Source organism: Harpia harpyja, chromosome 2, assembly GCF_026419915.1.
Source record: "Harpia harpyja isolate bHarHar1 chromosome 2, bHarHar1 primary haplotype, whole genome shotgun sequence".
In the NCBI taxonomy this organism is placed as follows: Eukaryota; Metazoa; Chordata; class Aves; order Accipitriformes; family Accipitridae; genus Harpia; species Harpia harpyja.
Genome location: NC_068941.1, coordinates 19,163,750 through 19,189,602, shown reverse-complemented (window position 1 = coordinate 19,189,602; position 25,853 = coordinate 19,163,750). Strand labels below are relative to the sequence as shown.

The 25,853-nt window shown below is 44.1% G+C and overlaps 1 protein-coding gene across 1 annotated transcript in view; it reads left to right on the top strand.

Moving 5' to 3' along the window:
- Positions 1 to 6,541: 6,541 nt before the first annotated feature.
- Positions 6,542 to 25,853, top strand: part of CDS1 (CDP-diacylglycerol synthase 1) — a 37,471-nt gene continuing 18,159 nt past the window's right edge. Inside the window, exons 1-4 of the mRNA XM_052772432.1 lie at positions 6,542 to 6,927; positions 15,125 to 15,252; positions 18,863 to 18,959; positions 23,455 to 23,552. Of these exons, the coding sequence (XP_052628392.1) occupies positions 6,814 to 6,927; positions 15,125 to 15,252; positions 18,863 to 18,959; positions 23,455 to 23,552 (437 nt within the window). The 5' untranslated portion in view covers positions 6,542 to 6,813. The remainder of the gene's footprint in view (positions 6,928 to 15,124; positions 15,253 to 18,862; positions 18,960 to 23,454; positions 23,553 to 25,853) is intronic.

Sequence of the window (25,853 nt, the reverse complement as noted above, 5' to 3'; positions counted from 1 at the left end):
TACCAGGCTGGTACCACTCTGAAGGTGCTGGTGAGCTGCTGTGCAGCAGCCCCAGCTGCGGGGTCACCCGAAGGAACTATTGTGTATCTAGTGAGGCCTTTTTAAAAGCATCTTATAAAACTTCATGGAGAGTGGTTTGCTCTTTAGTCCTGCCCAAAACACCCAGGGAGTAAGCTAATTTCTCCAAAGACTTTAGAGTGAATTCAGTGAGGAACAGCTGATTCCGTCAGTGCTACATTTCATGGGACTTGTCTAGAATGGAGCCAGCTCCTCTTTTCTCTCTGGCAATCACTTGCGTTTTGACAGAGTGGTGCCTTAAGCCCCTTTAAACAATTACCCCTTCAGCCTTATCCAGCTGGAGTTGCAAAGGTATAGTCTCTACCACTGCCATCAGCCAGTCTGTTTCCTCATCAGGCTTGTCCCCACCTTTTTCCATGCCCACACACTCCTTGCAAAAGGTACCCCTGCCAGCAGTGAAGAGTTGCAAGCCGATAAAGTATGGTATTACAAACAGAGGTTTGTATTAAAATTAAAGATCTGCATGGATAATATAACATACAGTGCATGTGAAATCACACAGGAAGGGTGTGTTGCAGATTCATGGCATGTTCAGACAGCCGCAACAAGTAAGTTCAAGAATTAATTTCACATCTTACATGAAAACAGCAGCAGCTTGCCAAACACCCACCGCATATGAACCCTTTTTTGAGAAAAAGCAAGAGCATCCCTGGGATTATGGTAGGAAGAAAGGATCAAGAGTAACTCAGTAGCTGTGCAACACTCAGCCACTTGGACCAAACAGAAGGTGACAGCTGCCTGGGGCAAAGGTTTCTGCAGCCAGACCTTTCACAGTGGTCACTAGATTATGTTCCTCAGACTTTGGTGCTTAATTTGGAAATAATGAGGTCAGTTTGTTTTGTTGTTTTGTTTTTTTCTGGCATACAAGTGGCCTACTTTTTATAAAGTTCAAATGTGCAAGTAATAAGCACATAATTCTCAACCACAAATACCATGGCCTATGATGTTTTTATGCCAGACTAGCAAATGTAAACAGGTTACATGACATATTAACTAAACACGAAAGAACAATTCAGTGCTGTCAGTGGATTTAAATTACTAAAATATGGATATATATGCTCTATTCAGGATACCTTGGCAAAGCATTGTTGGCTTTTGACCCATGTTAAACGCAGCAAGACAGTATTAGAGCTCATGCTGTACTCATTTAGAGGGAGAAAAGCAGCCTCTTGGTTGACTCATACACTCCTGTACTCTGGTGCAGCTTTCCTTTTTTTCAGCAACTGAGCCTAGTGCTTAGAGCTGGAGGAGGATTCATCTCAGAGTGCACATGTTGTGTAATAACGAGCTTCTGACCTGGAATTTCAGCTTTGAGCATATCCTGAGCACCTGGGCTCCAGCGTCCTGCTCCCACGCACCATCTCAAGGCAGCGCCAGGCAGTGTTTTGCAGCTCTCGGTTTTGTCAGGGGAGCACAGGCTATTAATAGCTTGCCTTGTGCTTTGGAGAACAAACACTCAGCGTGATCTGAGGCTGTTGTATCACTGTTCTCTCTGCTTCTTTCTGGCTTGGGGTTATCCTCTTTATAATGATCTAGGGGTGGGGAAAGATTATAAATTGATTAAATGCAGCACATTACAATATAATTCGTAATTAATATTATCTGAGGGGATACCGAGCTGTTGTTTACATCATTTGACATTGCTGTCTATGCTGACCAGTAGGTATCGACATTTTCCACTTGTCTCACTTGTTCTGTGCATTAGTAGAAATCCATTTAAAAAACCCCAAATCTGCAAAGAACTTCTGTTTCCGAGACTGACAGCAATAGGGCTCCTCAGTGTTACGTCTGCAAATGTGCTGTTCTTTCCAGCATGCGTTCTGAGCCGAGTACCTTCTGTTCCTCAGACTCCGAGCGGAGAGGGGACCGGTTCCTTCCATTTGCTCCTGCAGCAGCAGCAATGAAGCAGCCCCGCTCCGCTTCTCTCCTGCACAAGCGACTTTCTGTTGGTCAGTGGAGACAACAGCAGCCCCTAGCCAGCTGCTCTTCTGTCAGGACGCTGTATGCAGCTTATGTAAGTGCTTTAACGCAGGGCTTATATAACTGTTTTAATGTCAGGGCTTCAGTTTTGCATCTGCCTGCGGAGAACTCCCCCTTCCGTACGTAGGTCGAGGCACACAGCAGAGAAGCAGCTCCCGGCTGAGCAGGCAAGGCAGATCTGCCTGCTGTGGATAACTGGAGTGTGAGGCAGAGGGGAGTGTGGCTGTGGCAGGTGATGCGTCTTAACTTTGGGCCCCTGGGGGAAGTGCAGGGATGTGCTTGTTAGGGGCTTTCCCACGCTGCAGAAAATGTTGCGCCAGGTCGCTGAGGTTTGGGTTGTTTGCTGGCAGCTTTGAGCCACTAAATTCATGTGGGAATACGAGGAGAAGGCAAAGGCAAGACAGAGCAACAAAAAACCTCCGAGGCCTCACACATCAAGGTACTGAACTTCCATAGGAGAGAGGTGATAATATTTGCATATCAGAAAAGACGGCAGCTGAGATGCTAATATCTTTTTGCGCAGAGAACGTAGAGGTTTCTGCCACACATTGTGAAACCATGCAGGGTCACAACATTTGGAGAAGTGATGTTACATTCCAGCCAGTGTAGTTGCTTGCCCCAAAGGAACCTGAGTAACAGGGTGTCGACTTGGAAAATTCCCACCTAACCAGTCTAACCAGCTGCAACTCAAGAGACACGCTGGGCTCCCATGACTGCAAGGGGCTGTGACCGAAAAGTGGGACAACCACGCTCCCACACGCTGCTTGCTCTCTAAGCCCTCTGCCTCGCAGCTCTTCTGGGAGCCCCTTGCCTCTTTGCTCTGGACTGGAGAGGCTTGAAACGCTTTGCTGCAATACAGCTGTTTTGCTGACCCTCCTCACATTTCTGAGCACTCCACGGGTGAAAAGGTGCGGGGCAGCAGCAGGAGCACCTTGCTGGGAGAGAGAAGGAGCGAAGCTGGGGCTGGGTTCCCACCTGATCCCACCAGAGCCTGGTCCTTGTTTTTAATTCTCTCTCTTCTGGTGGCCCTGCCTAGAAGATTGCTCATTCCCACACCCCGCCATCACCAGTTGTTCATTGCTTGCTCACTCTCTTATTCCCAAAATGCAGTGACTCATCTTCTTGCACTCGCCTTGCATCTACTCATTAATACGTTTCGAGTACTTCACCTTTTCCTCGTTTGCCATTATTGCTACTTTCTTCCATCACACCATTTGCTAAACAAATATTTTTTCCTCAGAGCTTTTCTAGGTGAATTCTTTTCCCCTTTACTGTTTAGGTTAAGGGTGGAGCAAAGATGTAGGAGAAATGGAGGCTCTTACTCCTCTTCTGGGTGGGACGTAAAGATATGCTTAATGACCTTTATGCAGGTATTGAAGCATTGTCTCTGTCTTGTTGACCACAGAAGGGCCTTTTCTGTGGCAAAAGCGTAGCATCTAATCATTCTCAGCCCTGTATTTGTTAGGCCAGGTTTACCAGGAAGGTCTATAACAAGGCATATACTTCTTCAGCTAGATCCGGCTGCTCCGTGGTGGCTGTAGGGCAGTCAGTGTCCACCCCATCCCAGGCTACGGACCCACGTATGGGATCTGCACGCTGGGGAAAACAGCCTGGATGTCTGCTCCACGCACTGCAGCCACTATGGGTGGCAAAGCTGCGGAGACCAGACAAACCACTTCTTATTTTCTCTGTGCAGAGAAAATAAATTTTTATGCTTTCTTCTGGACAGCTACTTGCATTGCAGGGCCAACAGAGTAAACACACATCTTGCGCTTGAAGTAAGGGAAACCGTGGTTTCTTCTGAAAGCTTTGCTGGAAAAACGCTTGCAAGGGAAAACTCAATAGTAGAAACATACTGAAAGAAGAGCGAGTGGAAAGGATGCCTCATTACCCATTGGGATCCACTCTGCACCCAGCTCACCCTGTATGGTTTAGGTTTCTTCCCTGCTGGGGAGCTGTTTCCCACCCTCACATATTCTCAGGAAGGAGAGCTGAGGTTTGACTCCATTTTCCCCTATAATATTTAACTTCTGGAGAAACACATTTAAAATTATACTTAGTATGAATAAAGTGTTGGAGGATCCAAGCCACATAGCCATATCGCTGATCTGCAGTGGGCTGCTGCTGTCACCTTTGTCCATAAAGGACCCAATGGCAGAAACTGTGCCTCTGTGGCCTGTCTGGTCTGGTGTTGGCTCTCTGGTTTGCCTTCTGCTGGAGAAGCCCTTCTCTTAGCACACCAGCTTTTTGCATGTGCTTGGGGACGCTGCAGGCATGCTACCTCCTGACACTGTCAGCTGTGAAGGGGTAAAACATTTTCACAGAAACGGCTGGTCTTCCTGAACACCGCAGGGTCCGTGCTTCTCGGCAGCAAGGTCCGAGTCAGTTTATCAACGCCATAATCCGTGCCTACTCACAGCAGCTCACTCTAACTTCCTGAACTGTGGTGTTGTCATTAAAAACATGCCAAGCATACCTTCAGAGGGATATAATAATAATGTTGTTTACATAATAAAACTAAATAATGAAATAAAGCCAATCAAGCTCAGTGAAACTAGTCACCATGGGGGTAACGTAAATGACAGCAGACACAGCTAGACACTGCCTTGCAAGAGGTGCTGGCCCTGTGTTTACAGACACAGTAAGCCAGTATGTGGACACCGAGGTGACATCTAGACTGAGTGTCTTTATGGGAATGCTCTGGGGCAGCTGGCTGTTGCCATGGCTAGACTGTCAGTAGCCATACTGTCGTGGTTTAACCCCAGCCAGCAACTAAGTACCATGCAGCCGCTCACTCACTCCTCCCCCACCCCGTGGGATGGGGGAGAGAATTGGAAAAAAAAGTAAAACTTGTGGGTTGAGATAAGAACAGTTTAATAGAACAGAAAGGAAGAAACTAATAATGATAAAAATAACAATAATAATATGACAATAATAATAAAAAAAGGATTGGAATATACAAAACAAGTGATGCACAATGCGGTTGCTCACCACTCGCACAGTTAGTTCCCGAGAGTGATCTGTCCCCCAGGCCAACTCCCCCCAGTTTATATACTAGGCATGACGTCACATGGTATGGAATATCCCTTTGGCCAGTTTGGGTCAGGTGTCCCGGCTGCATCCCCTCCCAACTTCTTGTGCCCCTCCAGCCTTCTTGTTGGCTGGACATGAGAAGCTGAAAAAACCTTGGCTTAGCCTAAACACTACTTAGCAACAACTGAAAACATCAGTGTGTTATCAACATTCTTCTCATACTGAATCCAAAACATAAGACTATTACCAGCTACTAGGAAGAAAGTTAACTCTATCCCAGCTGAAACCAGGACACATACAAACATGGTGGAGCGGGATGGGCACTGTAACAGGGCAGCCAGAGGAATTCAGCAGGCTTTGGGAAGCAAAGGTAGCGTTTGCTCTCCTGATTACCCGACAGCAGTGTGCTAGAGTTGAGAAGTGCTCCAATGCTGTCATCTGAACTAGACCGGAGAGCCAGGATGACACTGCACCGTAGCAAGTTTCATCAGACGGGTGATTTCTGGACAGCTCATCAGGTTCAGCAGGGTCTGCTTGTCCTTGCACAGGGACGCGTCCCACTTTGCTGCGCACCCAGGCCTGCCCCTGATGTGTCTCACACAGGTGCAGCTCTGGTGAAGAGGGCCCATGCACTGTGTGTCTTTCACAGCCACTCCCTGCACAGCTCCTGGGGTTGCCTGTCTAGTAAATAGGGGCTATTTTAAGAGGAAGATAGAGCTGACAGTGTAATATCTATTACAGAGCACGTGCAACTGCCCTTGCAGAGCATTTTTCTTGACTGTGAACCCTGAGGCAGGTGTGTTACTTTTCTGTACAAGCCGGTGGCACCATGCTTCGCAGGGCACGTGGCATGGTGGGGCAGGAACTGGGCATGCACCGAACCTGCCTTTTCAAATGGACATACAGCGGGTGGACCTAAGTATCCCAGAGGAAAGCAAAGCACTCCACAGACAACCAGCAATGCCCACGTGGGCTGCAGCACCGGCATCCACGGGTGTCCACACAGAGCTGGTACCAGGGCTGCGTGGAGATGCCTGCCCTGTCTCCCTGGGGATTTCACCGACGGACTGCAAGCACGCAGCATGCCGGGGCCATTCCGACACCCGGGAGAAAACAACCTTGAGGTCCACGCCCGTGTTACAGGGCTTTGCGGGGAGGCACGGGAGGAGGCACGCGAGTGGGTGGCGGCCCGGGCGTCCGCCTCGGTTGCGGGTGCCCACCGCACCAGCCATGCGGCCCCTGGCCGACGGGAAGCACCGCCGCGGGCGGTGAACGGGCCGGGAGAACCGCGGGCCGGCCCGGTCACTCCCCCCCGCCGCGCTACCACCCGTCGGGCGCGGCCCCGCCCCGCCCCGCCCCCTGCGCCGGCCGGGGGCGGGGCCAGTGTCGGGGGCGGAGCGGCGGGCGCACCTGGGCGACACCGCCCCGCCTTCTCCGCCCTAGCCGCCGCCGCGGGGACGCGGGCGCTTCTCCGCTCCCGGGGCGGTGGGGTCCGGCCTCGCCCCCGAGCTGTGGCGGCGGCGTTCGCAGCGAGAGCGCCCCCCTCCCCGGGGGGGGGGTATAGCGCCAGGCTTCTCAGAGAAGGAGAAGGAGAAGGAGAAGGAGGAGGCGGCGGCGGCGGCCGGGCTCCGCGGCGCGGCCTCCGCGCCCTCCCCGTCCCGATTGGCCCGGCCCCGCCTGCGCCCGCTCGCCGCCGGGTGGACGTTGGGCTCCCGCGGCGCGATGTCGGCGCGGCGGCGGAGGGCGGCCGCCGACGAGAAGGAGAAGGAGGAGGAGGAGGCAGCGGCAGCGGAGGAGGAGCAGGAGGAGGAGGAGGAGGACGCGGGTAGCGACAAGGTGAGGGCGCGGGGCCGGTGGCCGTTGGGGCAGGTGCGCGGGTGCGCGCCGCTCCCGCTCCGCGCGGTGAGGGGAGGGGCGGGGGCCGGGGAGCGGCGCTGCCCCCCACCCCCTCGGATCGCCGGGCCCCGACTGCGACGCGCGTGGGGCGCCACGCTGCGCCCCTTGCCTCGGAAAGACATCCTCCCCCGCCCCTCCCCGCGCTGTAGCACTGCTGTTCGTTCTGCGCGGCGGGAGCGGGGAGCGGGCGACGTGCCAAGTGGCCTCAGCGCCCGGTGCGCCGGCGTTAGGGGCCCACGCGTGTCCTGCCCCAATGCCACCACCCCCCGCCCCCCCGGCGAGACTGAAATGGGAGCGTCCCGTTTCCTCTCCGGGCCCGCAGCAAAAGCTGAAGGCAGTTGACCTGTCAGGCTGCGTGTTGGGGTTCACCCCTTTCTGAAGTAGCTGGGCCAGGCAAAGAGCGTGCTTCAGCGCGGTTGTGCCAGTGGCAGCACGGAAGCAAACCCGGAATGGGGATCTGCTCCGGTTAAAGGCTGTGTCAGCACTCCCCCAGCAACTGTTTCTGTTTTATGGCCTTTTAAGTGATAGGCATTCACCTCTGGCCCGGGAAGGACTTACAGTATAACATTTCTGCTAAGGCAGGAGGTTTTCGAAATACTATGTCTATGCATCAGGTTCATTATAGTGGCAAAACAGCCACAGTGCTGTTCTTTTGTTTGCTGTGGAGTTAAGGCTTATCTCTACAAAAGCTAAGCACATCATGGTTGCTAATTGTCTGAATAAAATGAAAGAGATGTTCTCATTTTGGTAACTGGAATTAAAAAGAAAAAAAAAAAAGCTTTCTGATTGCTACATTGAGTTTGCAATACATGGTGGAGGGCTCCCGAATCGGTGACTATTTAAACCTGCATGGATTCGAAGATGCAGAGTGTGCAGTCTGCTTTAGGTGTTGTGGCAAGGAACTGGAAAGTTAAACTCAATAGTCGGTTTTTATTCTGTGCTTTGGTTGCGTGAACTCAAAGCCAATGAACTTGAAAATTTGCAGTACTGTGCTGCGTTGAGGGCTTGTGATCAAATGAGGTAATGTTTAGACTATAGCTGTGCAGAGAGTATTCCTCTGTAGATGAGAATTAACTTTTAAACATGATTTCCTGTAGCAGTGTGCTCAAAAAGCTGTTTTTCTGTAGCGTTGTTCAGGTTTGCTTTATTTTGTAGGCTCAGTTCATTTCTGAGGTGCGCAGTGAGCTGCCTTCAAAGAAATCTTCCTGTTCAAAGCCTCTACTTGCTGGATCTCAAAAGTGTGCACCTAAAACTTGCTAATATTATTCTTGGTTTACCTGCGTGATTTCCAGAGACGAAAACGCTGTGCTTGCCTATAGGCCTACTGCGCTTTTACTTTAGCTGCTCAACAGTCCAGTGTTTCATGCAGTTTCAGATATGTTGAACAGGAAGGACTCTGCTGTTGTGTATGCAGCTAGGATGTTGGTTACAGGAGATACATTTCAATACACATACATTTACGATGATTGCTTGAACTGTTACATATGGAAAGCCTTTTCCACCACACAGAAGACTTTTTGATGGATTATTTGGGGGACCCTTCTTGTTCCCGTTAAGAGTTGTTCAACCTATCTGCAATGTGCACAGCACCGGTGACTCTTGTTGTGGCTCACAAGTAACGTTAAGGATTGATTATATATATTAAGCTGTCTTCAGTGTTGGTAACTATAAAGATAAACCAGCATTTTGTACTGAGTTTTCTATCAATGGGTCACAGTTTGGGTCTCTGTTTTGAATATGAGTATACAGGTAATGTCTGCTGTAGGTGATTTGATGGGAAGCATCTGGTCATCTGGATTCACAGATGCCACATTATACGCCTTCTTAGATGGTTGTCTTTCTGCTCTACCTCGTCTGACCTTTACAACAAGTGGATCGCTTATTGTCCTTTGGCCATTTTGAGATGACCTATTTGGCGTGGTAATTGCGTATTTGGACCCAAAACTTGTTCTTTTGTTCATAACTGCTCAGGATGGCCATGATGCAGTGGGTTTCCGCTGCTTCCTAGTACGCAGCTCGGAAACATCACCCTCTTCCTCACTTGTAATGAAAGAGAAAACTTGGTTGTCTCTTTTCATATGGTAACTGCTTTGTGCTGCTTCTGCTTTTGTTGACCCAATTAACTCAGACTTCCAGATATGTAAAGGTGACATGCTTTAAAGTACTTCATTTGCCCAAGCGGAGAAGCGCTCTGTGTTTGCTGAAGAACTCCACGAACACTAAATATGCCTGGAAGGTTTTATCTTTTCTACTTTTAGTCCTGTTTTCAGTATGTAATCTGATACTTCTCATGTTACGCTTACTATGTCCGTAGATATTAATTTCCTACTGAATTTACGTGAAGCTGGGTTTTTTCTCATTTGCATGGGTTTTTACCACTAACTGGAAACAACTGGTAGCCATTTCTACATCCATATCATTTCAAATAAAAGTTAACTTCCCTGGTTTTGTATGAAGCAATATAGTATGCCCTTTGTGAAGCTCCTTCTTGAAGTTCCCAAGCTCTGCAAGTCTCGGTGTCTTCAATTGCTCACTAGCTTGTTGAGCTGATGACTTTTTGCAAAATTCCCTTGAACATGCCTTTGCCCTGTAGGGCTTTGCAATTTCATAAGTTTGTTGTTTCTTTGCGTTGTCCTGTGGCATGCAGGAGTGATTTTTTCGGTTGTCCCTTTCTTATTTGCTGCTGCTTGCCCTGGACACTTTTTTCCTAAGAATGTCTTGTCACGGTGCCTTCATAAATACTCTGTGGCCCTTGGGAGCAAAAGGAATGGTTTGGCATTCAAATACTTAATATGTATAAGTCAGTTAAAGTTTTAGAGGTTGATCTGTGTGTGTTCGTGCTTCTTTTAAAATTCCAGTTGTTTGCATTCTTTACTAATGTTGTGGTTTAACCCCAGCCAGCAACTAAGCACCACGCAGCCATTCACTCCCCCCCCACACCCCGTGGGATGGGGGAGAGAATTGGAAGGAAGAAGGTAAAACTTGTGGGTTGAGATAAGAACAGTTTAATAGAACAGAAAGGAAGAAACTAATAATGATAAAAATAACAATAATAATTAAAAAAGGATTGGAATATACAAAACAAGTGATGCACAATGCAATTGCTCACCACTCGCACAGTTAGTTCCCGAGAGTGATCTGTCCCCCAGGCCAACTCCCCCCAGTTTATATACTAGGCATGATGTCACATGGTATGGAATACCCCTTTGGCCAGTTTGGGTCAGGTGTCCTGGCTGTGTCCCCTCCCAACTTCTTGTGCCCCTCCAGCCTTCTTGCTGGCTGGGCATGAGAAGCTGAAAAATCCTTGACTTAGTATGAACACTGCTTAACAACAACTGAAAGCATCAGTGTGTTATCAACATTCTTCTCATACTGAACCCAAAACATAACACTATACCAGCTACTAGAAAGACAATTAACTCTATCCCAGTCAAAACCAAACCTCTTGTTTTCTTGGAAGTGGTGAATTAGTACTAATGCAGATAGTAAAGGTTCTGTAGGTTTTGGTCTTTGAGTCAGTGTGTGCAGCTCTCTCGCTTGTGTTTTTGCATATGTCAGGCTTTAAGAGTTCGGAAAAAAAGGTTTCATTATTCAGGATCTTCTGACACTTTGATATCTTGACTTCAGGGGAAGGTATCGAGGTACATCTAATTAAATATGCTACAATGTGCTCTAACTGAACTATTGACTTCATTGTAAACCTTGTGGGACAGACTGCAGACAAGTCAAAGCTGAAGGAGAAAACTCAAGTAACACACAGGTAAAATGACAATAATTAAGTTCATTTGCTTGCTAACTTTTTTCACATAAGATGTTGGAAAATGTCTTCATTTTCTCAGTTGCTCTTTGTGTAGATGCTGCGTTCTCCAGGAAAAACCATAGCTGCTCTCTACTTGGGAGTTCCTTATTGTGTCCTGGAAAAAATGCAGTACAAGCAAAATATTGCAAGTGCCTTTGTAACTAGAATAATTTGTGTGCATGGTTCACTCGGCACGTGTTAATTGTAGTGGAGGACGTGTGGTACAAAACAACAATTCAGATGCGTATGTCCTTTTAGATGATGAAAGGTTGACATGTCTCTTTTTTTCTGCATGACACATGGCTGTATTCTGGTAGCTGTTGCAAAGTAGCCAGCAAGTAGAAATCCACGTGGAAGCTTAATTTGTGGCAAGATGTCACATGTTCTGAACTCCTGTTAAGGAGGCTCAGGCTCTTGACTATTTGAATTCCTCCTTTGTATGGCCAAGTATTTGTGGTCTTGTACAGAAGATTTAGCTTAAGGATGAAAGTCTTGTCTTTAAGAACACCAAAATTAAAACAAAACAAACCCCTGCAACTAAATAAACCTTTGTCTCGTGGTACTTTGGAAATGATGAAAACTGACGAGCATTGTAGTGTGTTAGATAGGCATGTTTATTATGCGCTGAGCTGTTTGTAGCGTGTGAATAACTGTCATGTTTGCCTTCTTCCCTGTACTTGTTAGGCCTGCATCATCTCAGCCTTGTTGGACTTGTATTCTATGAGCTGATCAGATAGGTTCTCTTGAATGAACATGTGCTTTCAAATGAAGAGAAGCAAGGCAGTGACCTCATTGCAACATCTATCCATTACAGACACTTGGGATGTGAATCAAGGAGACGGGAGTGGCACACATTCTGCATGTAAAAGGCTCTGTCACCTGCAGTTTGAGAACTCTGGAAAAAAAATGAAAACACCTCGATCAAACACTTAATTTGGAGTTGGGGTTGAAAGGTGTCTTAGTCACTTAGGACAGTACAACTTATGCTGTTTTCAATTAACCTTTGAAAACCTTGTAAATATCTGCTGATGGTATGAAACCAATGGCATTTCAATTAATACCCCTTGCAGGTCCTTGTTGTTACTGTGTGTTCAGCTTGGCCAAATCCCAAACCTGAAGAACAGGAGAGGAAAGGGCTGCTTGGTTTTATATTGAACTCCAAACCTGCTTCTACAAGGTCAAGCTGAAGTAGCAAGACTCTTGATTTTTTTTGTTTTGTTTTGTTTTGGGGACTTTGATAGTGATTAGCTTAGTGTTTACTTCCATAATGATTGTTTTTATTCATGGCTATGAACTGGAATGTTTATAATCAATCATGTAAAATAATTAAGAAAACAATTAGCAAGAAAGACTTGTCCCCCAGTGATGGGGTTCTCCAAGCACTTCATGATGCAGAAGACAATTAAGTAGCTTTTAGTGAACAAATTCCTCTTTGGCTTCTGACTTTGTAAACTAAACGCCTTATTCAGGAAATGGTTGTGGCCATTATAGCAATTAAATGGAAAATAAAGTATTCAAAGTAATTTCTGAGGTATGTTACAAAGGGAAGTTGAAGATATTTGGGGGGTTGTCTCCCACTGGTTATTGTAGCAACGCAAAGCTAAAAAATGACCAAATGCACCAAGTTCTATGCAGCTTGCAGGTTGCACCAGCCAAGGTCCCAGTAGCAGCAGTATGAAGCATGAGCTACTGAAAAACACACTGGATAAACACAGATTCCTCCTTGAAGGTGTTCAGATACTCTGAAAAATGCCATGTACCTGTGAATTCAGGTGTTGGAAATAGCAAATCTAAAACATTGCTTCTAATGAGGTCTGTAAGTGACAGTTGTGTGTTAAATATCAGAGGGATAAAACTAATTATGAATTTTTAATTTTTATTTTATTTTATGTTTAAACACCAGTTGAGTATGGAAACATCTTCTGCAATACCAAAAGCCCAAAAATGGAACAAAAAAGTTTGGGGGTATTCTTAGTTCAGAGTGCTTAAAAGAGAGAACATCTCTGCTATGTGCAAGCAGGGATAAATATTAAAGACACTAAGTCGTGGTCTTTACTGCCTATCATCTGCACAGTGAGTAGTATCTTCTAGAACTGTACAGATAGCTTGCTGCACTCCAGCACGTCACAGTAGTTGGAACATGGCTTTGGGATCCCCCAATCGCATCTATAGTTTATTTCCTCAGCTATGGTACAACACTATGAGAAACATCTCTGAATAACAGGGTTGCAAGCACAGTAATTTTTTATTTATTTATGTGCTTTTTCAGGTGTTCTACAGACTTTCTGAAGTCTGGACCACAGTTGGCATATTTGCTTTTCTTACTTGTATCAGTTATAGACAATGTCTGCCTAATAATTATTCAACTGTGGGGTTTCAAGGAATAGGGAAAGCATTGATCATGTTTTTCAAAGAAGTAAATGATGTAAAATCCATTCCAGAATTTCATCTTGGGCACGTGTGTGGGACATAAAAGGAATGAGAAAACCACAGGCCTAACACGTTAAAAAAACAGAATTGCTCTTCCTGTCGCTACCTGTTTCCCTTGTGCATGTTTATAGTGCCAGCTCACGGTCTCGGGTTCTGAAAAGGTCAAAACAACTTAAAAATTAAGAGGATGGTGTTTTCCCTCGGAGTAGTGTCCCTGGTGAGAGCGCCGTGGAGGGTGGCTGGGGCCTGGGGAGGGTCCGAGGGGAGAGCCCAGCGCCGCGGGGGCTGCGGGGAGAGCCGGCCCGCAGCAGCACCCTGGTCAGCTCCCGGCCGGGGCCGGGGCCGGGGCCGGGGCTGGGGCCAGACCCCCAGCCTCTCCCCGCCGCCGCTGCGGCGCAGCTTCTGGGCATAGGCTTCGTCCTTTGGACGGCGAGGTTTGAAAAGCCTTCTCTTTTCCACCTGTGTTGTTTACAAAGGTCGGTCACTGAGGCAATGGTTACACTGAAGTGTAGCTTCCTGGAAAAGGCTATGGCCTATAAGCAGAGTAACCTTGCAATGGCTGGGATTGGAGGCTGCCTTAGTTCTGTGGTGTCTTTTGGAGGAGGCAAGAGGGAGGATATACCTCTGCCATATTCCCAAATGCCCAAACTACTTAGAACAAGGGAAGAAAATATTGTTAAGGAAAAGTAGGAAAGAAAAGCAGTCATGTTCATGGAAGTAGATTAAGGAGAAAGAACCAAGATCTGCGATGAGGAAGTTGGAAAGAGAAGGGGGCTGAGAAATAGCAATATAGCACTGGTGAAAAAAGTTTTCAAGCGCAGTTACTTCACAGTCCCAAGAGCTGTTAAGAACTGATGAACCTGAGATGGCAGGGCGGGCTGGAAGCTGTTTGGGATTGTAAGGAGGTGAGGCAAGTCAGGGAGGTCAGGAGGAAGTTCAGGTCTCAAGAGAGTCAGACACTGAACTAGAGACAGCTCTCTGCCTTACTGCTGCACCAGGGCTGAGCACAGCCTTCTGACTCCCTGCAGTTGTGTTTGTAACATTACGATGAGTGAACTAAATCAACAGCACCCTTAGTGTTGGCTTTAACTGAGGGAAAAATAGTCTTGACAGTCTACTCTGACCGTTGGTGACAATTTGTACATTGTCACCAAAATATGTACTGCCTATTTTGCATTTGGGTTAGACACACAGTCTATCTAGATGATGTCTTCCTGAGTGGTCATTAGTGAATACTGAAGAAACAACTGCAGTGCTGGAGTCATACAAGAAATTATTCTGAGTAATACTGTGTCCGTAGGACACTTGGTGACTTCACAGTTTGGTTTTGGGTCATTCTTTTCGAGCTAGAGGGTTCAAGTCCTAGCATATGTATGTATGAGACTGTGCTAGCAACCTCTTTGCATTGTACAAGGGCACTGTTTTTTCATGCATTTCATTTCCTTTTTTTTCTTAATGTGACAGTAAACCACCAGAAGACCCTTATCCTTATTCCATAAAAGGTTAGTTTGAGATATAGGTAAGGGAATGTGTTAGAGGGTTGGGGATTTCTGTTAAACTCCTGTGTTCTCTGTCAGCTGTAGTATTTCTGGAAACATATATCCTCATGCTTATGTACGTGGGTTGAAAAAATGCCTAGAATGTGAAGTTTCCTGAGCACAACAGGTAATGTCACAACATCTGAGTACTGCCCTTCTTATAAACATTTATTGGGATACATTTCTCTCCTACAACATCTACAGTTTCACTAGTACAGCATTGTTGTCTTTTTAGAAAGTAATGTAGATATTATCAGTTCCTAAAGTAATGTTTATGACTCTGAATACTATTTTCTGACATGATAACTAATAATCTTGCATGTTGTGTTTGTTTTCTTTTTTTTTTTTTTTTTTTCTTTTTTTTCCATAGGAAGTGGATTTGGAAGAAAGACTTGGTGAGTTGGATCTTAGAAGCGATTCAGATGTTCCTGATGTTCCTCCACCAACAGACAGCACTCCAGAAATCCTCAAAAGGGCTTTGTCAGGCTTGTCTGCCAGGTATAGTAAAACAAACAGCTCTCAAATTTGATAGCTGCTGGCTCAAATTCTTACAGATTATGTTGCAGTTTTAATTCTTACAGATTGTACTGCAGTTTTAAATATCATATGATACACATGACAATTCAAGGATAAATTTTTACTGGATATCATTGATTCATTTATGCTTTTATAGTCCCTTCAGTGTAATATTTTTTGCATATACCTGAAGATTGCCCATTGCATGCATTTCCAAGTCAGCTGCTGCAATGTTTAGCTACGGTTTACGTAAACATTTGCCATTGCTCAGTCTGAGCATTGCAATAAAATGGGCTAAAGAATAGTCATTGGGTTTGATATCTAGAATAACTATTTCTAGGGGTTATAATAAACTGATTTCCTATATCCAAGGTTAAGGGCGGGCAGTATTTGTGCATAAATGAAAAGGGAAGAAGTATCAATTCTCTTGGTGAGCTTTGCTAGCTTTTTGTGACAGCATTTCCACTTCTAAATCATTTTTATTTACAGTTAAATACAACATAGCTTTTCTTTTCATACTTTTTAAACAATGTTTAATTTTTTCCTGCTATCTCCTTTCAAACCTAGGTTTCTGCCTTCAACCCCTGTTCACAGGAGCTTAAGGGCTAGCAAATGCAGGCGTGTGTGTATGTGTATAGATAGACAGATAATCATGGGGACCTGCGTACTCATGGAGGCTAAAGAATAAAGTTCCTAGTATAATTTTTTATACAGTCCCTCTACAACACTTGATCAGTCAAACCCTTTTGGAGGTGGCAATTTGCATTACATTTTTTTCACTAATGCAATGAAAGAGCATTTAGGTGTGTGATAGATCACATACGCACGTTCATTTTACTAGGTAGTTTTTTGGTATCATATATAACTTATGTTCAACGTGGCAAACCAATACAATGTATATTTTAGATGCAACTTAGGTCTTGCAGGAGTCAGAGGAAGGACCTCCAATCCAGACTACAATTAAAAACTTTCAAGTCCTTGTAAAAAAAAAAAAAATTATCTCCAGTAGGTATCTCCAATAGCAGTGTGAAACTACAATTTTTTGACTTGCTCCTTTTCTCATCTGTTGTCTGTTTCTTTTGTGATGTCTGGGAGCTATAAACAAACATATTGTTCCCAGGTTTCAAAACCCATGTTTCTAAACTGCACCAGCTGTGAGCAGAATGTGACGTTCTCTACTGCCATCACACTGCAAAGAGTATCTAGTTCCTATCACTTTCAGAGTTCTCTTACCATGTCAAATGTTGTGGAAGTCTTAGGTCTCCAAATCAGACTTGTTCCAAAGGGCACTTTCATGCTGATACCTCAAAGCCTGCAACTAAGAGACGCAGGTGAAACCTTTCCTGTTTCACATGCTTGAAATTCTTTATTGGAGTGTTTGCACAAAGGTGCTTTGAGTGCAAAATTAAATTCTTGGTGCTTTATGAATGCTAGATTCAAAATGACCCACTAGTTTAGTAACTGGCAGTCCCACCAGAGCTGTTGTCATAATACCTACCGTGAGTGAGTTGCACTGTAACTCGCAGAAATACTGTTTCTTTTGGTATTTGGCCTTTAGAGGAAATAGTATCCATAACTTTCCAGTAGAGAGTTAGGATACAATAGTGGCTTCCTAGATTTTGGAGCTTGTTGTCTTTCTTACTGAAGCTATCTTTCCAGTGCGGTGCTTGTCAACACCCTCAAGTTACTATGTGGTATTTTAACATTATTCTTAAGGGAAGTTGAATTCTTCTAAAAGTCTTGCTCGCTATACATATGCCACTAGGAGCAAGCTGCTATTCTATAGCCCACATCATAGAGGAACATAAAGCATCTGTTATGAGTAAGCCTGTTGTGCCTTTGTTCTGATACTTATGGCAAATCCAGTTAAGTGGCTTTAGCTGCCATTAACCTGCTGATGAATAACATCCTTGAAAATCACGTTGATATAGTTGAAGTTTACATTAAAACTGGAGTATGATGCAAAACTAACAGTGGCCCCTGAATCAGGTGTATCTCTTGATGCAGCAATGAAACACAAGACTGATATAAAACAGAACATTAGGCAGAATTTCTTTAAGCTATAGTAGGGTTTTCAGTGTTTAGCAGTAACTTATGATTATTTGGTTCAGTGTACTTTTAGAGGCAAAATTCCTGAAGGGAAAAACACAGGCAAAAGAGGAGAAAAACTTACTGAAAAGTAATATGAACAATAAAGTACAGACTGTTGACAACTAGAAACATTTTCATGGCAGAGTGGAGCATGTGATGAGTTTTTTTAATTTATTTTTTTAAAATGAACTAGGCTCTTGATTTTTTTTCGGGATAGTGGCCTTTGGGGGCAGGGTGTTGGTAGTGGGGGTGTGTGTGTGAAATAACATTTTGGTTACTCTAGAAATTACAAAAACAAACAAACAAACAAAAAAACCAACCAGCAGCAAAGACTTCCCAGTTGTTTGGGTTTTTTAAAGACAACTCTTATTTTTTCAAAGAAGGCATTCTGCATCTTGAGTACTGTGTTCAGTTTGGGGTCTCTCACCACAGGAAAGACATTGAGGTGCTGTAGCATGTCTGGTGAAGGTCTAGAGCACAAGTCTTATGAGGAACAGCTGACGGAACTAGGGTTGTTTAATCTGGAGAAAAGGAGGCACAGGGGAGACCTTATCGCTCTCTACAACTACCTGAAAGAAGGTTGTAGCAAGGTGGGTGTCAGTCTCGTCTCCAAAGTAACAAGTGATAGGACAAGAGGAAACAGCCTTAAGTTGCACCGGGCGAGGTTTAGATCGGCTAGTAGGAAAAATTTCTTCACCAAAAGGGTTGTCAAGCAGTGAAACAGGCTGCCCAGGGAAGTGGTTGAGTCACCATCCCTGGACATATTTAAGACATGTATAGATGCGGCGCTTAGGGACATGGTTTAGTGGTGGACTTGGCAGTGTTGAGTTAACAGTTGGTCTTGATGATCTGAAGGGTCTTTTCCAACCTAAATGATTCTGTGGTAACAGGAATTTCTATTCTGATTTCCTTAAGTAGCCACAAGCAGCTGCAAAGATCTATAAGGGTAAAAGAGTACAGCTAGTTTGACCCCTCATTGTCAGATATTTTCCTGTCCTGGTTCCAGTGCTTTACAAAAGCACAGGACTCTTTCAATAGATAACCCTCTACCTGGCAAAATAGTTGGTGATCGCCTGAGGTTTTTTGACTGTTACTCCACAAAGAATCATATGCTTTTTACCTGGCAGCCTTTCTTTCATATGTAAGTTTTTACATGGCTGGGCGCCCATCAGTCTTGCTGATTATGTGATGCTTTTTGAGGGTCCTGATGTATTTTCACAGCAGCTTCAATACGGGGTTGATCCATTTAATTGCAAATGACATTTGGGATGGGGGGAGCATGGGGGAAGAAGAAAGGTGGCTACTTTTAGTTCCTTTTACTGTGTACCCTGTTTAGTTGGATAGTTGGTTGATTCTGTGTTTCTTGCTATGTGTTTTATTAAGCATGAAAGTTTCTGGAACTCCCACTGTTTCTAATACACTTTAATCTCTAGTTAGTAAAGGAAGTGGCATTTATTTTCATTTATAACTGTGTGCTTTTTATTCTTTTCGTTTTAAATAGATGGAAAAATTGGTGGATTCGTGGAATTCTCACTCTAGCTATGATTTCTGTGTTTTTTCTGATCATATACCTGGGATCATTTATGCTGATGCTTCTGGTAAGTTTGTTTAAATACATTCTGCCATACAAGAGTTACTTGATCTCTTCATTCATCGTGCCTAAGACAGCTGGAAGCAAACTGCACAGACAATTTAGAGCAATTTGTCTCTTATTTGTGTAAATGTAAATACTTTTGAAAAACATTGGACAGATTCACAACTAGGCCTTGTGGATTAAGGATTTATATGCTGTAATTAATTTTATTTTTTTTAAGTAGGAATTAAAGTAAGTCTAAGAAGTTGAATGATTGTTGCTTTGAAGTTTACTAAACTACCGTCATCAATTTCCTTGTCCAGTTCCCATCACCTACTGTTACATTCTTTGAGGTTTGTTTTGAAAAAACCCCAACAATAAAAAAAACCCCAAAACCAAAGACACAACAGTTTCATTTTTGAGGCTGAGGAAAGCAGGCAGCTCTGGTCTTCTGTCTGTGACTGGCACTGAAAGGCTTTCCTCAGGCAAGCTCCATTAATTCCCTACTTCTCTACGGGGCTGCCTTGTGGCCTTGGGTTTATCTGTAGAGCAGAGCTACATCCCATTCCAAGGTACAGAGATAAAGTGCATTTTTAGGTTATGAAGTGAAATTATTATTATTAATAATAATAATAGTAATAATCATACACCCTGCATACCCAGTCAGACTTTACTGCTTCTTTCCATCATTTTTATTGCAGGTATTTTTATTTAATAATGGTTTAACTGTCTTTTGCGGTCATGGCAAGTAACAGGCAGGGATGTGGCTTCTAAAACACTGAAATTGGTGCTTCTGGGTAACTGCTTTGATTTTTGACTCTAAGTTTGTTTAACTGTCAAGATGTGCTTTTACTTTTTTCATGGCGTCCTGTGAAAAACCTTTTGGATTGTATTCATAGAATCATTTAGGTTGGAAAAGACCCTTTCAGATCATGAAGTCCATTCATTAACCTAACACTGCCAAGTCCACCACTAAACCATGTCCCTAAGTGCCGCATCTATACGTGTCTTAAATATGTCCAGGGATGGTGACTCAACCACTTCCCTGGGCAGCCTGTTTCACTGCTTGACAACCCTTTTGGTGAACAAATTTTTCCTACTAGCCAATCTAAACCTCGCCCGGTGCAACTTAAGGCTGTTTCCTCTTGTCCTATCACTTGTTACTTTGGAGACGAGACTGACACCCACCTTGCTACAACCTTCTTTCAGGTAGTTGTAGAGAGCGATAAGGTCTCCCCTGTGCCTCCTTTTCTCCAGATTAAACAACCCTAGTTCTGTCAGCTGTTCCTCATAAGACTTGGGCTCTAGACCCTTCACCAACTTCATTGCCCTTCTCTGGACACACTCCAGCACCTCAGTGTCTTTCCTGTAGTGAGAGGCCCCAAACTGAAAACAGTATTTGAGGTGTGGCCTCACCAGTGCCGAGTACAGGGGGACGATCACTTCCCTAGTCCTGCTGGCCACACTACTTCTGATACAAGCCAGGATGCTATTGGCCTTCTTTGCCACCTGGGCACACTGCTGGCTCATATTCAGCCATCTGTCAACCAGCACCCCCAGGTCCTTTTCTGCTGGGCAGCTTTCCAGCCACTCTTCCCCAAGCCTGTAGCGCTGCATGGGGTTGTTGTGACCCAAGTGCAGGACCTGGCACTTGGCCTTGTTGAACCTCATACAACTGGCCTCAGCCCATCGATCCAGCCTGTCCAGATCCCTCTGTAGAGCCTTCCTATCCTCGAGCAGATCAACCCTCCCTCCCAACTTGGTGTCATCTGCAAACTTACTGAGGGTGCCCTTGATCCCCTCGTGCAGATCATTGATAAAGATATTAAGCAGAACTGGCCCCAATACTGAGCCCTGGGGAACACCACTTGTGACTGGCTGCCAACTGGATTTAAGTCCAGTTACAACTCTTTGGGCCTGGCCATCCAGCCAGTTTTTTACCCAGTGAAGAATGCACCTGTCTGGCCACAAGCAGCCAGTTTCTCCAGGAGAATGCTGTGGGAAACAGTGTCAAAGGCTTTACTAAAGTCCAGGTATACAACATCCGCAGCCTTTCCCTCATCAACTAAGTGGGTCACGTTGTCATAGAAGATCAGTTTTGTCAAGCAGGACCTGCCCTTCATAAACCCCTGCTGACTGGGCCTGATCACCTGTCCTGTTTGTGCCATGTGATGGCACTTAAGATGATCTGCTCCACGACCTTCCCTGGCACTGAGGTTAGACTGACAGGCCTGTAGTTCTCTAGAGCCTCCTTCCAGCACTTCTTGTAGATGGGTTTCACATTTGCTAACCTCCAGTTAACTGGGACCTCCTTGGTTAGCCAGGACTGCTGATGAATGACAGAAAGTGGCTTGGTGAGCAGTTCTGCCAGCTCCCTCGGTAACCTTGGGTGGATCCCATCTGGCCCCATAGACTTGTGTCTAAGTGGTGTAGCAGGTCGCTAACCATCTCCCCTTGGATGATGGGGTCTTTATTCTGCTCCCTGGCCCTGTCTTCCAGCTCAGAGGGCTGGGTACCCCAAAACCAACTGGTCTTACTATTAAAGACTGAGGCAAAGAAGGTATTAAGTACCTTGGCCTTTTCCTCCTGCTTTGTCACTATGTTTCTCCCTGCATCCAATAAAGGATGGAGATTGTCCTTAGCCCTCCTTTTGTTGCTCGTGTATTTATAGAAACAAATTTTATTGTCTTTCACGGCAGTAGCCAGTTCTAGTTGGGCTTTAGCCCTTCTATTTTTCTCCCTGCATAACCTCACAACATCCTTGTAGTCCTCCTGAGTTGCCTGCCCCTTCTTCCAAAGGTCATAAACTCCCTTTTTTTGCCTGTATTGTCCTGAGAGAGTGCAATGCTGTTTCATGAGTATTACGGTCTGCATTACATCTGAATTAGTCTGGTTTATATGTCCTGTTTTCAGGTGAATGACATAGCAAACTAGTAATTCATTGTTTCATTGGTGGAGGATTTTCTTTTTTGTGTGTGAAGAAACAACAAAAAAAGCCCCTTTAAAGTGTAGGTCATTGTAGAGAGATATTTTTTTCACGATCTTTCCTTTAGTAGTCTGTTACGCTTGAGAATGATGATAAGAACAAAAAAGAACTAATCAATTTTCAGCGTGGTTCAGTATATTCATTGTGTACTCTGAGATTGCAATCATGGGCAAAACTAATGAGACACGAACCAAAAAGTAATTAGTATAGAATTGGAATAGAGTTCTTCCTCCATTGTGCCATAAAGCAAAAACTCTGTCTTCCAATATAATAAACTGTTCATAAAGTTGACAACGGAGGCTACGTAAGAAGAAGAATGGAGGGAAAACCCAGTTGAATTTCATTTCACTGGAATCAAATAGCTTGTATTTAAGCAAAAGTTGTCATGCTAAAACCACATCTTAATACTGAGACTGAAAATGCTCAGAGACTTGTAAGAGGGGTAATCCAGTGAAGTTTGGAGGGCAAGCCCTGAGACTGCTCTAAAAAGTTGGGAGGCATGTTTTACATTTGCCTGCTACCAAGGTAACAGGCACAAGCTTCCATGCCTTTGGACCCCAGTGTCCTTTTCCATTGTAAGTTGCAATCCTTTAATGTTGCTCTTGCGTATAGCATTTAATTTTTTTAACGTAGGTTAAGTAGAAGAAAGAGCATGAGATAGGGGAGCTTCAAAATTAACTCACTGAGGTGGTGTAAGACTGTTTTAAACTGTGTTCACACGTTGAGCAAGATGAAATTTATTAATGAATGCAGGTGGTAAGAGAATACTGCAAAGTCTAGCATGCCGACATGCGCGATCGGTGTGGGTAGGTTCTTACTCCTGCCTCTGCATGGGATTACTGATGACCTGTGTTTGGCAATACTTGATATCTGGGCAGGGCAATTTGCTTGGTGACTGTGGATTAGACAGGACTGGCAGAGAGTCCTTTGGAGCCCAAAGACTGACAGGACATACAACCAGACTTGCATGGGCAAGCGCTGAAGTAGTGAGATCAGCAAAACAAAATAAAGGCTGTGGAGGGTGTGACATTCAGACCTGGGTTAGATGAGCTTTGCTTCTAATCATCAGTGCTAATTGTCCTTAATGAGATGCTTGCAAGTGGAAGACCTGGGTGTCCAAGTTGTGTTGCACAGCTAGTTTTTTCCATTTGGGCTAAAAAATATTTCTTAAACTAAATTTAAAGACAAAACTTAGCCAAAAGATATAGAAGAGCCTTCTTTACAGGAAGTACTTTTGACCTGCTGCTGCCAAACTGTTTTAATGAAGAAAAGTCAGGAGCTTTCCCTTGTTTCATGAGCATATTCTTGCAGCTAGCCCAATGTGTTTTTTCTCAGCATACCTAGTGGTTTTGAGGTTTTGGGGGGGTTTTAGATGGAGCTTTAGTTTTCCTTGGACTTGCTTTAAAACTGTCTGTTTTCTGTGGAATTTGAATTCAGAATAATTTCTCCCCTTAATGCAGGTTGCAGTACTACTTACTGCCTTTAAGAAACAATTGCAGCATATTTACATAGCTTTTTATTTTTCTTATTTTAGGTCTTAAGCATCCAAGTGAAGTGTTACCATGAAATCATTACTATAGGTTACAGAGTCTACCACTCGTATGATTTACCATGGTTTAGATCCCTCAGCTGGTGAGTAGCAAGCAAGAACATCAATAAGTAGGGATGTGAAACTTAAATCTTCATGTTCTTCATATCCTGTCATGGTGGAATGATAGCTTTGTAGGTCATGTGCAGACATAAAACTTGACATCTGTCTCTAATACAGGATTCTGTATTTGTCTTCCACTTGTGAACTTGGACAAGTCAGTTGGCCTTTTACTACTTCAATTTTTTTCCTTGTTATAAATATGTATATATGTACCCATATATGTATGCATGCATATATGCTTTAAGTCAGAATTGAGCATGTGTAAGCTATCTAAAAATGTGCATAGCCAAATAATTATCTGATATGTATTACCTGAACTGCTTTGATGTTTGTGGTTTTTGGGGGTTTTTTTGGCTGTTAACCTTGCACAAGAAATAAATAGAACAGGTACCTTAAAGGCTCCTCTTCACACACACAGAATTAAAACAATAACATACAAGTTTTAAATCCTTTCCAATCGTACACTTAATCACAGGACTGCATAAATACAGTGTTGGGGGATCTTCTGAAAGCCAAAAGATGAGATTAATTTTTCTGGCAAATCCCAGATACTTGTGACAATGTCTAGCTTATATAGGGCTGGATAGAACTGGGGAAATCAACTCTTCTTCTGAGCTCTGGGAGGAAAAAGAAAGGCTTTTGATTAGAGTCAGTATTATATAAGGTGTTGGGCACATGTAGTCTATAAAGTGCTTAAGGACATAATGCTTCAGACATGACCTACGTTGTGTTGTTTTGGTTTCATGTTGGGTTTGGTTTTTTAAGGAACTGAAATAGCTAGGTTATTCCCTGTCTCTTGTCACGTTGCTTCTTCACTTCTAGAAGCAACTTTACTGTGTAATGTGGTGGATTCCAGCTGTCGGCTCTTCTGTAAATGCTAATCAGTTCCCCTCTGGTCACTCCTGGATTATCTGGGGGACTTATCTATTGTCTGCTTTATTCCATGGCTTCTGGACCTGCAGCTAGAGCAGACTTATGCATGAATGATTCTGTGGTCTTCCCAAAATTTTTAGAGGAGGAGATGTGCACTCTACCACTTAGCCTACTTTGGCAGTTGGTCACCATCACTTTCATATGTGGAGCACAAAATCAACTCCTCTGCATTGCCACACTAGTTAACATCAAAGCTCCTTTCAGTCCAACATCTTGCCACTGAGACTAAATACCAAGACATCTCAATGAGATGAGAGAATCCTGTTAGTTGTCTAAATAAGCCAAATAGTTGATGTTCAGACACGTGAAGCCTTGCAAAGTGAGTGTTAACATTTGCTAGGGGGAAGAGAATGAGTATGGATCATTCTGACACTATCTGGAGATCCAGTCTTGAATCACAAGTTTTTATCTTCTGTGGCTGACTTTGGTAATAAGCCGAAGAGTATGTTGCCTAGTATGTTGCATCTCTTAGTGGTTTTGGATTTGCTATTTATTGGTTTTTATTGAGTGCTGCCTTGGCATTTGAGGATCCCATTTTTGACTTAACTCTAGAAAGCTGAGTAACTGAACTTGTATGAAAACCTGTGGCAGAATTACTTGTGTACTGACTGTTTTGACTGAAAGGAATTTCTTTGAAGATCCTTCAAAAAGAGATGGCTGAAGGTGACATTTCACCTCAGTTGAACCTTTGTTGTGGACTTACTCCCACAAAATTGTTTTGAAAAACTTGTAGTCATAGCTGCATTTACTAGTTAGTTGATGGATTTAATGCTGTGAGATTATTGGTTGGTCAAGAAAGCTAAAAGGCAAAGTGTGTGGTGGAGTGGAGCAGGAAATGCAGCAGTAACTCTTTTAGATGAAAGTCTTCAGGCCAGATGACAGGTTTAGTTACATTCAGATCCTCAAGCCCCATGTCAGATTCACTGTCCTCAGAGGATTCGTTATGCAAGTACCTTTTTTCCTGTTTGTAAGGCAGAAATCATAAACTACCCTTGTTAGCATACAGGAAAAGAACACACAGAATTGCTATCGATGATAGCAGATACTTGTTCTCTGCTTTTAGAATATCTGAAAAGAACTTGCATAGGTGTGGAGTATTCAATACTGTAGTTAAGGATGAATGAATCTTCCAACTGTATCCTGCAAAATGTGCTTCGTTTCCTAGTGCAGTTGCTTTAGAAGAAGTAAATTACAAAAATTGGCTCATCAGATGAGGCACCGACTCAAAAGTATAAGACTGATTTATATTTGAATTTTATTTTTATCACATGTCTTTTCTACCCTTCTGGTTTTCCTTTTATGTGGTGTTTTTTGTTGTGGTTTTTTGTTTGTTTTGTTTTTAAGAATGA